General features: G+C 34.0%; 1 protein-coding gene across 6 annotated transcripts in view; it reads right to left on the reverse strand.

Annotated features, from left to right (window-relative positions):
• The window catches only part of LOC115216410 (uncharacterized protein KIAA0825), a 155,463-nt gene that overhangs the window by 29,931 nt on the left and 111,483 nt on the right, over positions 1–14,049 (reverse strand). For all 6 annotated transcript variants that reach the window (XM_036506710.1, XM_029785721.2, XM_029785723.2 and 3 more), the window contains 4 exons: positions 10,921–11,153; positions 7,740–7,883; positions 6,552–6,670; positions 6,219–6,369 (listed from right to left, as the gene is read on the reverse strand). In XM_036506710.1, coding sequence (XP_036362603.1) covers positions 6,219–6,369; positions 6,552–6,670; positions 7,740–7,883; positions 10,921–11,153 — 647 coding nt within the window. The remainder of the gene's footprint in view (positions 1–6,218; positions 6,370–6,551; positions 6,671–7,739; positions 7,884–10,920; positions 11,154–14,049) is intronic.

Here is a 14,049-nt window from a genome sequence, read left to right on the forward strand (position 1 = left end):
CATGTGCCTGGTGTACCCTTATCAGACGGGTAGTCATGATGGGTATATTGGGCTTCGTATATTTTACCCCTGTGTCACTTTGATGGCATGAACTGCTCTCTCACTCAATAATAATAATAATAATAATAATAACCCCAAAGGGATGAAAGGCAAAGTTGACCCCAGCAGAATTTTAGTTCAGAATGCAAAGCCAAAACTAAAAAGTTTTGCAGGAAGGGGATAGTTGATTACATTGACCACAGCACTGAACTGATACTTATTTTATTGACCCCAAAAGGCTGAAAGGCAAAGGCGATCCAGCAGCATTTGAACTCAGAATGTAAAGACAGATGAAATGCTGCTAAATATCTTGCCTGGCATGCTAACAGTTCTGCTAGCTCGCCATCTTAAAAAAAAAAAAAAAGGAAAAAAAATAATAATAATAATAATAATAATAATTTCAAATTTTGGTACATGACCAGGACTTTCAGGGGAAAATTAAGTCAATTGCTTGACCCCAGTGTTCAATTGGCACTTATTTTATTGACCCCAAAAGGATGAGAAGCAAGGCAAAGTTGGCAACCAATGCATGAAACTCTCAGACTTTGAGCCACTCTGTTATTTCTACTAAATATTGATACATATTATCTAGCCAATTATGTGGATAAACAAATTAGATACATTAAATACACAGAGTACAAACGACAGAAAATTAAAGTCGTTTGTACTCTGTGTAAGCTGAACTTATTAATATAAATATCTAAATATTTATACTTAAAAATTCATCATCTGAAAGTCTCCACCTTTTGCTATTTCTCATTTTGTTTGTATATATATATATATATATATATACATATTTTGAATTTCATACCCGAACTATTATAAATAATATATATGTAATACATTTAATGAGTCCAATTTGTTTATCTGCATAATTGCGTCTATACCCGCTCAACTTGATCCCTCTTATAGTCTTTCTTTACCTTGTGGAATTGATCCCCTGCAAACACATCAGGGGCTAAGTTTGAAGCTTTTGAGCACTACTAAGTGTTGTCTATACAGAGAATCTCTAGCTCTCATCTGTGGACTATATATACTATATACATGATGTATATATATATATATATATATACATCATCATCATACATTAATATCCATTTTCTATTCTGGGATGGATTGGATACAAGATGTGACAAGTCACAAGGCTTCACTGAGACCCCAATGTCTGTTCTGGCACGGTTTCTATGACTTGACACCCTTCCTAATGCCAACCGTTTTACAGAGTGTACTTAGTGCATTTTTTTTTCTCCCTTCTTCACAGCACCACCGCTGGTGCCAACACCAAGTAACTTGCAACACAATCCCCTCAATTGAGTACTGAGAGAGGGAGTCTGGAATGCTACTGGGAATGCAGGATTGGTGACAAAAGAAACTGATTCAAACAAAAAGGATAGCTGAGATCACATAAAGAGGTTATATAATTACAGAACACGAGTGTTGTAGTGAGGAGAATGATGGAGGGATGGGTGTTAGGAAGATGTGTTAAGGGGGAAAGGTAACCGTATCAGTGTGTCTGTCTGTATATCTATCTATCTATATATATATATATATATATATATATATATATACATCTAATGTAGGATATAATTTTTTAGAAAAAAAATTTTATCAATGGCCAGCATATTAAAAAATACCTTTAAAGGTTAAATTTATAAACAACTTATTTATAAGTTGTATATATATATATATATATACATAAATGTGGAGGCGCAATGGCCCAGTGGTTAGGGCAGCGGACACGCGGTTGTAGGATCGCGGTTTTGCTTCCCAGACCGGGCCTTGTGAGTGATTATTGAGCGGGGGGTGATGGTGATCACTGTTGTACTCTTTCGCCACAACTTTCTCTCACTCTTTCTTCTGTTGGTCTGCTCGCTTAGCCAGCGGGGTGACATCATTTGAAGGCTAAAACAATGCGAAGTGCATTGTGACCAGCGATGTGTAGCAACATCTGATACCTTGGTCGGTCACGGTGATCACGATGATATATATAAATATAAATCGTTGTTATTATGCAAAAGTGTTGTAAGTCCAAAACATTCCTATTTCAGAAAACTAAAAATAGCTTTGCCTTTCCAAAGCAAAACTTTTGTACTACACTTTGACAATTTTTGGTATCTTGGCATCTGAAGCAGAAATAAATATTGTAAAAAATGCATTTGGCCAAATATAAATATACATAAATATATATAAATATATATAAACATATATAAATAAGTATATATAAACATATATATAAATATATATAAACATATATATACTTTCAGTAAAAGCAATTAAGATTCAAGTGAGTTCCAATGAATTCACATGAATGCGGTACTTAACTTAGATGCACCAGAAATCTATATGGTATTAACCATAAAATAATGTGGGGTGATTATAAACAAGAAAAAAGCAACGAGAATGGATTAGTTTTTCAGTACAATTGTTTCATACGAAGAACAGCTTTTTTAAAAGCTGCAAATATTGCAGCAAATACAAGTGTCCCATACTCATCAGCCAAAACACATATGAGTTTTCCAAACATCCTAGGGGGTGAGGCTACACTCATGAAGTATCGAAGAGAGTTCTATAAAAAGCAAATTTAGATTGTAAGCAGACTTCCAAAGTTCTCTAATGATGCACAGTTTTATAAAAGGTTTTAAAAAGCTTGTTAGCTTCACAGAAAAGGTAAATCCATCCATATATATATATAAAATATATATAAACACATATATATAAATAAATATATATAAACATATATAAATAAATATATATATATATATATATATATATATATATATATATATATATATATATATATAAATAAATATATATATAAACATATATATATAAATAAAACAAACATATATATATATATATATATTTATATATATATATAATACACACATACACAGAAGAAAGAAAGGAAGAAGGGAGGGTACTTTTCTATTCTCTATCAGGTTTTGGCTGGGTGACTTGTGCTCAGCAACATACCATGTTTGTTTTTTTTGCTTTTTGTTTTGTTTTTTTTAAATTTTTCTTTTCTCATCAGGCAAACCTTAATAAGAATTCTTCCAAAGTTATCCTTGTGACATTCTCTCGCTGGTAAACGAAAATTGCACCATACAAATAAGGAATGAAAAACATCAGCTTTGGTAAATTTCAGAGAAAAGGAACAAGGTTTCAAGGGTGAAAAAAAAAATGAATAATAACAAAGTTGAGCAGGGAAATAAATACAAAATAATAATAATAATAAAACAGTTGTATATGAAACAAATATAGATTTCTATGAATGAGGTACAAAACCAATTTTAGATATAGTTGCATGAACTGGTCTCCTAGAGGAGTAAAAGCACTTATACATTCAATTTCAAAGAGATAAAAGAACAAAGTCCCAACCCCAACTGGTTTCAACATGTTTGAAAGTCCCAACATAATATTACCAACTCTATAAAATACTTCCTAATGATGTTAAAATGTTGATTATCGTTAAGCTGTTAATTGCATATTTCCCTGTGATGAATACAAAAACAGTTAATACTGACCGAACTATTCAGCTTTTGCTCTCATTTACTTGTTTCAGTCGTTTGACTGTGGCCATGCTGGAACACCGCCTTTAGTCGAGCAAATTGACACCAGGACTTATTCTTTGTAAGCCTAGTGCTTATTCTATCGGTCTCTTTGCTGAACCTCTAAGTTACAGAGACGTAAACACACCACCATCGGTTGTCAAGCAATGTTGGGGGGACAAACACAGACACACAAACATACACACAGACACACATATATATATATATATATATATATATATACATATATACTATGGGCTTCTTTCAGTTTCCATCTACCAAATCCACTTACAAGGCTTTGGTCAGCCCGAGGCTATAGTAGAAGACACTTGCCCAAGGTGCCATGCAGTGAGACTGAACTCGGAACCATGTAGTTGGTAAGCAAGCTACTTACCACTCAGCCACTCCTACACCTGCTATTTATAATTACATTGTGAATTTTATGTATAAATTGTATACATGAAGACACATGGCCAAGTGGTTTGGGTGTTGGATACATGATCATAAGGTTGGACCAAGAAGTACATGTCCTTGAGTAAGGCACATCATTTCATGTCGTTTCAGTTTACTCAGCTGAAAATGAGTACTAGCCAAATACTGGAGTAGCCCTCTTTGTCTCTGCTGTCACATTTTCAGTTTCAACTTGGTCAAAGGTGAGAGTCTATGTCTGCTTGCAACTACGATGACACCAAAACAATTAGCATATACATGGCATGGCTGTGTGGTGAGAAGCTTGCATCCCAACCACATGGTTCCGGATGCTGTCCTATTGGTGGAACCCTAGGTGAGTCTTCTACTATAACTTTTAGCCTTTTGAGTGTACTTGGTAAATGGTAAAATTTTAATTAATTCGAATTAATTATTCAATGCAAGAATGAGGAGGTCTAATAACACTGAAACATGTCACTATACAAAGGTCACACTCACTTTCCACTCAAGTACTAAGACTGTTTCCCCACTCTCTCTTCCTATATCCCAATCTCTTTTGGAATCAACCACATTGATATGAAACCAGGAAAGCAGTTTTCACACCATGGCCTTAACAATCCATTCATCCTTTTACTACCATCCTATGAACTTAGACAGACTCCCTACAACACAGCCATATTCAATTTTTAACCAATTTCAGAGTTGTAGTTATCTCCCTTGTATTTCTGGTCCTAAATTAATCAAGAGTTTTGCTTTATTTTTACCCATCATTATGAGGTAATTTTAATCATAAAACCTTTTTTTCACTTTCTCCATAGAGTTTGCATGATTATCACATGGTCATGAGTTCTAATTCACTGCATGGCACTTTAGACAAATGTTTTCTGTTGTAGCCTTAGGCTAACCAATGGAAACTGTATGGAAACCCATCTTTCACTCACACACACGCGCGCGTGCGCATTTATGTATTTGTTCCACAAGATTCTTGATGTGAAAATGCATGTTGAAAGAGATATTATACTTGGGGATGAGGTTTTAATTGGCAAAAGATGACCACTCCCATGTATAACAATATATGTATATATAAATCAGATATAGGTGTATAAAATACCATGCAACATACATTCCTGATTATTAAAATTATCTTCATCTCTAAATGTGTCACAATTACCAACAGACAACTGAAACCAGCTCAAGAGAAGAAAGGAAAATTCTTGATTCTGAGATTATCTCCCCTTCACATATGAGGCTGGTCTCAACTACCATTTGATAATTGTGACACATCCTCCATCCCTGTAGTATTCAGATTACTCTGTCAAATGTAATTCACATTGTTTTGATTTAAATCCTGCATTATCTCATGGATTAAAGATTTTGATTATCCAATTGTTTACTTTTAGAATGACATTCCAGGGCAAATGTAAGTAACCACATTTGGCCATTTTGAACATTTTGTATATCTGAGCTGGATACGGCCTGTTTAAATACTAAAGGGATAAAGACAGAGCTGACTTTAATAAACCAAGAATTTATGTTGTATGGTATCTGACATACCTGTATTAGTTTTAGTTGTTCAAATACATGCAGCTGTCAACTCTTAGTTATTTTTCTTAACTCGTGTACATGTGTGAGTGTGTCATGCTTAATGCTTAATAATGCACATTGATTTGAATTAAATATTGCACTATCATGTAGACTTGAAATAGCAATGATGAAATTTATTTTTAGAATGATATTGTAGAACAGGTGTGAGAGACTGGATCTGGCCAGTTTGTGAATAAAAACAGGCAGAATATTTTGGCTGGTTATGGCCTGTTTGAATGCTAAAAAGTTAAGCTGTTTGCTTCAAATTATATAGATTCCAATGAATTAGGAGTGGGTATTTGAGCAGGGCAAAAAACAAATCCCAGCAAGATTTTGAACTGTGAATGTTGAGGGGCAAAATTAGATAGTCAGGCAGGTTTAATTTGTTGTTCCATCAGTTTCTGTTCACTAATTACTAATTAACTAGTTACCAATAACACAAAGAAGATATATCGTAAATAATGAAGAAACTGTGTTACAAGCAATGAATAAATATACCATAAACAAAGAAAAATATAAATACAGAAGACGTCATAAATAAGGAGGAAAACACACCATAAATAATGAAGAAAATATAAACAACAAAAAAAAAAGAAAGATGTATAACAATTAAGATACCTCATAAAATTCCTTCTCCTCAGCCCAGTGATAACTCTCAGCATCATAGAGAATGTTCGATAAGAGAATAGTGTGGACATGGCTAATCTTCTCCAGCAAGATATCAACAACTTCAACAAACTGTTCGTGTCGGGTGGCGAATGGTTTCTTCCTGATAATCACAACAAAATACAGAAATGATAAGGATTTCATTAAAGTGGAACAAGGATTCAAATTTGGTGGGAAAGAGTTGCCAATTAAGCCGATTCATGTGTAGTTAAGAAGTTTGCTTCCTAACCACATGGTTTCGGGTTTTAAAAATAAAATGGAACACTAAAAAATAAGAAAATTTACCCTTCTTCTTCTCCTAGCACCTCATTGAAAATGTTAAGATGATCTCGAACATAGACACAACTTGAGAGAGTCACCAACAAAAACTTGGCTGCAGCTTTCTTAGGTATATCTTGACTGATCTGCAAATAAAGAGAGACGAAATGACACAACAGACCCTTAGACCTAGTTCCTCTGAACTATAACTGTCCACTGTCCAGAGGAATTGAAAATCAACCTCTAGCTATTTTTAGAACAGTATCCAAGACATACTAAAATTCAATTGGAATTAAACCCTCCATCCATGCAGATGTATGAAGAAATGGCAACAGTTACCATAACAACAGCCCCAATACTTTTTGATCAGACCTCATATATACATATATAAAAGGGTAAAGACCTCCTTTGGTCATGAATGACCATGGGATTTCACCTAGAAAGTTACGCTCCAAGGCACAAATCTGGGCAAGGTTGTTTATGGAAGGCCAGCAGTCGCCCATGCATACCAGCCTCACCTCTTCATACCACCAATGTTATCCAAGGGAAAGGCAAAGGCCAATACAGCTTGGCACCAGTGACATCTCAATTCATTTCTACAGCTGAAATAAAGTGTTTTGCTCAAGAACACATCACACAGCCCAGTCCAGAAATCAAACTCACTACCTCATTATTGTGAGCCCAACGTGCTAAACACTGAGCCATGTGGCTTCACATATACAAATACATATGCATGTACATACATAATCATATTCACTTATACACATGTATATATAGATGTTTTCAAACACATACAATCAAAAGTAAAGCTCCACAAAAACATTAGCCACCACCCTAATGAATTCTTGATGTTGGTGAGACCTGAAATAGAACCCTTCAAAGAAATGATTATCTAAAATAGTGGTTCTCAACTAGGGTCCACATAGCTCGTAGGGGTCATTGTAAGATTTTTCTGTTAAAATTTATGAACAGTATAAATTAGTTATACTTCTACAAGATGAAAATATTTTGACAATTGTTTTATACGATTCCTAATAGCACTTAATTATAAAAATATGATGGGACTTTTTTAAACATCAAATGTTTATTAGGGTCCAACAGAGTAAAATAGAAATCAAAAGGGTCCATAGGGGCAAAAAAAAAAAAATGGTTGAGAAGCACTGATCTAAAATATCCAATAACAGAGAAAAGAAAAATCAAAACAGGATAACTCACTGCAAGATAATGGCCATGGATATTGCTGAAGAGTTGGTTGGCAGAATGGACAAATGCTGATTTAACTGGATGTAATATTCCACCATTACCAGCTTTGGCAAATGGCAGCAACATGTACAAATCTTCAATCACTTCATAAACACACTAGAAACATAAAAAAAAGGAAACAAAACATAGAAGGAAGCAACATAGAGATTTCTAAATGAAAGTTAATGTAGATGATGATGATGATGATGATAATTATCTTCATTTACATCATTCTTCATCTGTGAAACTCCCAAAATACAGAAGTCTAATTCACTACTACTTCTCATATCTTTCTTGTTCTTCTTCTCTCATGGGTAGTTAACTATCAAAACATTTCATTTTGGATGATTGAAGACTAAATTCCTTCCATTGTCTTTTGAAGAGTAGATAATTAGGTCACTACTCTCAATTATTCCTCCCCCAACTATAACCTTTTCTAACTTCAATTCTAGTAGGTTCAACACCATGCAGACATTTTCCTAAACTCATTCTGTCAAAGAAATAGCAACAGGATCAGTGTAAATGTTTTGAACTCCATTGGTGATGCAAATATGTTAAAGCAGTTGGTTTGTTCTTTGCATTTGAAGTCTATGCAGTCATCTCATGAAAACGGTTTCTTTTGCAATAATATAGTGTGTTCATTAATCAATTGAATGAGTCGTTTGAAACAGCCATAATGAATTGACACCTGTACATCCTTGTTACTTATTTCAATATATTTATCATTTAATATAAAGTAATATAAAGTAAGACCTTCCAATAATTTATTTTTAATAGAGTTTTAATAAATAATCAAATAGAATTAAACAATGTTTCTTAAAGAAATAAAAACATGATTCTTCTTATAGAAGAAACTCCGTTAACTAAATTTGAAACTTAAAAAGTAGGACCAGGTGTCTATAATACATTTATCATGTTAAAAACCTAAGGATCATATTTTTATTTCTTTAAGAAATATTGTTTAATTCTATTTGATTATTTATTAAAAATCTGTAGTTAACTATTATTGAGGAGTGACTATATTTTTAAATTGAATTGTTTTGGGATTAAATTTAAATTTAATTGTAATTGAAGTTATAGCCACGAAACATATGTAGTCTTTTTACTTATTATATAAGTAAGTTTATTCACTTTTTGTACATTTTGTGATCTATATATGTTTTATAATAGATTTTATTTTTTCTATATCATATGGTTTATGTCTATCATTGTTTGAATTACATAATAGTTTTTTTTCTTTAATTTATATATATTTTGTATATACATATGTATGTATGTTTATATATATATATATATATATATATGAGATGACTGACTATGCAAAAAACTATAAGTAATTATTAATTTAAAATTTTGGAACAAGGGTAGAAATTTCAGGGGAGGGGTAAGTCAATTACATTGATCTCAGTGTTCAACTGGTACTTATTTTATCAATCCCAAAAGATTGAAAGGCAACATCAACCTCAGTGGAATTTGATATCAGAACAAAAATGGAGAAATACCATGAAGCATTTTGCTCCACCATGGCCACAGTCACATGACTGAAACATGTAAAACTATAAAAAAAACTATGCCATTTTAATCCCAAGCAAGGCCGGGTCACTCTGCTAGTTTTACTATAAATATTGCATTGTAAACACTGACCTAGTTTATAGTTGAATAGTTAACAACAGGATAATGAACCATCTGTTAAAGCAACTATTTCAGAAAAAAGGGAGCAAAAAATATTTTTGGCTGTGTGGTAAGTAGCTTGCTTACGAATCACATGGTTTTGGCTTCAGTACCACTGCATGGCACCTTGGGCAAATGTCTTCTACTATAGCCTTGGGCCGACCAAAGCCTTGTGAGTGGATTTGGTAGACAGAAACTGAAAGAAGCCCGTCGTATCATCATCATCATCATCATCATTTAACGTCCGCTTTCCATGCTAGCATGGGTTGGATGTATATATTTATATATATATGTATGTGTATGTGTATATGTTTGTTCTCCCCCCAACATCGCTTGACAACCGATTCTGGTGTGTTTATGTTCCCGTAACTTAGCAGTTGGGCAAAAGGGACTGATAGAATAAGTACTAGGCTTACAAAGAATAAGTGCTGAGGTCGATTTGCTCAACTAAAGGTGGTGCTCCAGCATGGCCAGAGTCACATGACTGAAACAAGTAAAAGAGTAACCATGGAAAAATGGGTTTAAATACTAAATATAGGTATGGCATAAAAAACATCCCAGATTCACCATTTTTCATTTTACAACAGCAAACATATGGTTTTCAACAGTTCAAACGATGATGGTAACAGAAAAAAATGGTAAAACTTTAGCTACATGAAGACAACATTATTATCTGCCTAAACCATGAAATATATGGGTGATTTTTCTGCCACATGCGTACATTTATGTGACAGCACATTTTCATATTTTATACAGTAGTGTTGAAACCTTTAGCATTCAGATTACTCTATCAAATGTAAAGCTTATTTATTTAACATTGTTTTGAATCACTCATGCATTATCTCATAGCTTTGAGATTTCAATGACGTGATTTTTTAGAATGACATTGTTTTTGGCCTAGTTCTGTTCAGATTATTAATCTCAAAGAAGCACCTAAAAGTCCTCATAAAAAAACAAAAGTAAAATATAATATAATCTTTATGGTTTGTTGAAAATATTCATTGCATAAAATATTACGGGAATAAAAATAACTCCATTTTTTTTTTGTCATTGGCAGGTCAGTGTTATGTCCTATTTGTTTCTATTTAGAAATCAAAGGAAATGACCACTATTCTCTTTGAGCTTTGCTTTTGTGATCTGGACATCAATGTTTTGAAACTAACTTCTTTTCCATTACATTTCAGACAGATTCGGTACTGAGTTGCTGAAGCAGAAATATCGTTATAGCAAATATTCTGCTCAATACTACAGATTCACTTGTCAATTGCTTGACCGTAACCACTTGAGCATGTCCCTTAGTGGCTGACAATATGTGCATCTCTGATCATGACATGGAGTAGTGGGGGAGATCTGACTTAGTTTGAATATAAAACAGGTAGAATATTTGAGCCTCATCTTGGTCAATTTAAATGTAAAAAGGGTTAAAAGGGAGAAGTAAAAATTAATCAAAGATAAAAACAATGACATGTAAAATCTCACTTACTTTCGAAACGACTCTAGGATAGTGATCAATACATCCAGCCAAGACATCATGAGGTAGTTGGACAACTTCCATTGAGTAAGCAATCTCCCAGTCTTTCTGTTCTTTCTCAAGGCTAGAGCTGGCATTTGACCATACCACTTGCTCAACACATTGCACTAAATCAGGACTAATGAGTTTAAAAACTAGCTTCCATTCCCAAACAGGTTTTTCTTCCAGTTTAGATTTCTCAACAACTGAAAAAAATTAAATAGTCATCTTGGTAACATTGGTGTACCACTTCAATGCATTTACCCACAGGGGCACACACATATGACATCATCAACATCATCGTCATTATCATTTCAGCATCCACTTTTCCATACCGGCAGGAATCAGATAAAATTAATTGAAAGATTATAGTACAAACCATCTCAAAGTACCATGCAATGGGACAGAACCTAAAACCAAGAAAGGTGACGAGCTGGCAAAAACATTAGCACATCAGGCGAAACACTTAGTGGTATTTCATCTGCCGTTACATTCTGAGTTCAAATTCTGCCGAGGTTGACTTTGCCTTTCATCCTTTCGGGGTCAATAAATTAAGTACCAGTTATGCACTGGGGTCAATGTAATCGACTTAAACCCTTTGTCTGTCCTTGTTTGTCCCCTCCATGTTTAGCCCCTTGTGGGCAATAAAGAAATAAGAACCTAAAACCAAGTGGTTGGGCATCCCTGAAGCCATTATGTTATAAATTTTCATAATAAAAAAGTGTATCTAGAGAAAGGCAAAGGATCTCTCTTCAATCATGATTCAAAACCATGGCTTTTGGTTCAAACTTTAACAGATGCAGCTTTTTGTTCAATAAATGGAATGTCTACACTCAAGTGAACAGAACTCATTTAACTCTTTCAAAGGTGCAGGTGTAGCAGCATAGTTAAGAAGCTTGCTTCCAAATCATGTGGTCACTGGTTCAGCCCCACTATGCAGCATCTAGGGCAATTGTCTTTTACTACAGCCTTGGGCAAACCATGGCTCGTAAGTGGATTTAGTAGATGGGAACTGAAAGAACCTCATATGATGTGTGTGTCTGCATGTGTGTGTGTGTGTACACCCTTATCTAAACATCATACGATGGTTGTAAACAAATGTTGTTTGTGTCCAGTCTCCCATGGAAAACATGCCTGGCCATGAGAACATATTACTTTACTTGAAAAATAGATGAGGATTCGTGACAGGAAGGGTATCCAACCATAGGAAATATGCCTCAAATTCTGTCTGACCCAAGCAAGCATGGAAAAGTGAAGAGATGATGATGATGATGATGATGATGATTGTGGTGGTGGTGATGATGATGATATCAACCCATCCAAGACTGTCCTTGGTTGCATGACAAACATTTTGTTTTAAAGTGACCTGAATTAAAACCTTCCCTCAAAATTCCATGTTAATTTATGTTCCAAATCCCAATATAATAATGACAAAATAATCTTAACAAAAGTAATGTATTTCATCAGAAATATAGTAACAAAAGACTTAAAATCATCTAATCTGAAATTTCCCATCAAAATTTCATATCAAGTTATGCTCCAAGCACCAACTTAATAATGACAAAAATATTTTACTAAATTCTTCATTGCTTCCAAAATTACTTGAAAGAAAGGTAATGTATTTCAACAGAACATTGGTAACAAAAGGGTCAACAAATAAACATCCATACTATACATGGCTTGTCATCAGGTGGGCCACAATGATTACAGGTAAATTTACTGCCATCAATTCACCACAGGGAAAGTTTACCACCATGAAGGAAGTTCACTGTGAGGAAAGTTTACCAAGAAAATATACCCATAATATTTCACTATTAATAGTTAAAAACTATTTTATTGAAAAAAAAAATGGTAAATTGATGATGGTAAACTTACCGAACATGAGCCACAATACAAAACATTCAAGGTAATTTTGTGTTAGGTGTGCCACTGCCCTGCGAGCCACATATGGCTCACAGGCTGCAGTTTACCCATGGCTGCTATAAACTTTTAACATAATACATGTTGATGTATTAAAAATCTTTATAGTCATTATTGTTGTTCAACCCTTTAGCGTTAAGGTTTCTCTGTCAAATGTATTGCTTATTTATTCACATTGTTTTCAATTAATCATGCATTATTTTGTAGCTTCAATATTTCAATGGTGTGTTTGTATACTTTCAGAATGACATTATAGGGTAGGTGTGAGAGGTAGAATATCTGGGGCTGGATATGGCCAGATTAAATGCTAATGGGTTAAGTCTTATGTCAGCACTGGTACACCAGACGTATGATCAAGCAAGTCAACAAAAAAATGCTTCTATGTGGTTACTTAACATGTTAAACATACCAACTAAGTTCTCTCTCAAAGCATGCCTTGCTGCAATAGAAATGGAGACATATTTCAGTTCCATGGACTTTATGAGAAAAAAAAAAATCAAGATGGTCATGGTTGGAAGAATCAGAGGAGAAAAGGTAAGGTGTGTTAAAGAAGCAGAGAAGCTTAAAAGGGGGGAGGGGGACAGTAAGAGAAAATAAGGCAAGGGATGCAAGGAGAAAGAAGACAAGTAGTGTGTGAATGCTGCAAAAGCATCCTAGATGGGAATGTAGTGCAGAAGATGAATGTTAAATCAGAACTAAGTGGAACTATTTAATAACTTTAACATTCAAAAGTAGGATTGGGTACTTTATATAAGAGTAATATCTTGCTTTGAGAAACAGAAAAATCATCATAATCATTATTTAACGTCCATGTTTTATGGTGATATGGGTTGAACAGTTTGACAAGATCCAATGGGTCTGAAGGTTGCATCATGTTCCAATGTTTACTTTGGAATGGCCACTTTGGTTGGATGCCCTTCTTAATGTCAACCATATTACAGCATATACTAGGCACTTTTTCATAGAATCAGCACTTGGGGGATTTTTGTATTTGGTTGCCACTTTTCAATTTCTATTCCAATTGAATTCATATTTGGTGTAATGATGTAGTTTTGTAAGCTAATCATTGACATGAAATTCATTTTCGCCATAAATCAATAAATAAAGAGTTAATAGCTTTTAAAATCTGCAAATTTTGGGTCATTTTAGCCAATCGTAAACCACAGACACATTCATGCCTCT

Source organism: Octopus sinensis, linkage group LG10 (genome assembly GCF_006345805.1).
Source record: "Octopus sinensis linkage group LG10, ASM634580v1, whole genome shotgun sequence".
Lineage (NCBI taxonomy): Eukaryota > Metazoa > Mollusca > Cephalopoda > Octopoda > Octopodidae > Octopus > Octopus sinensis.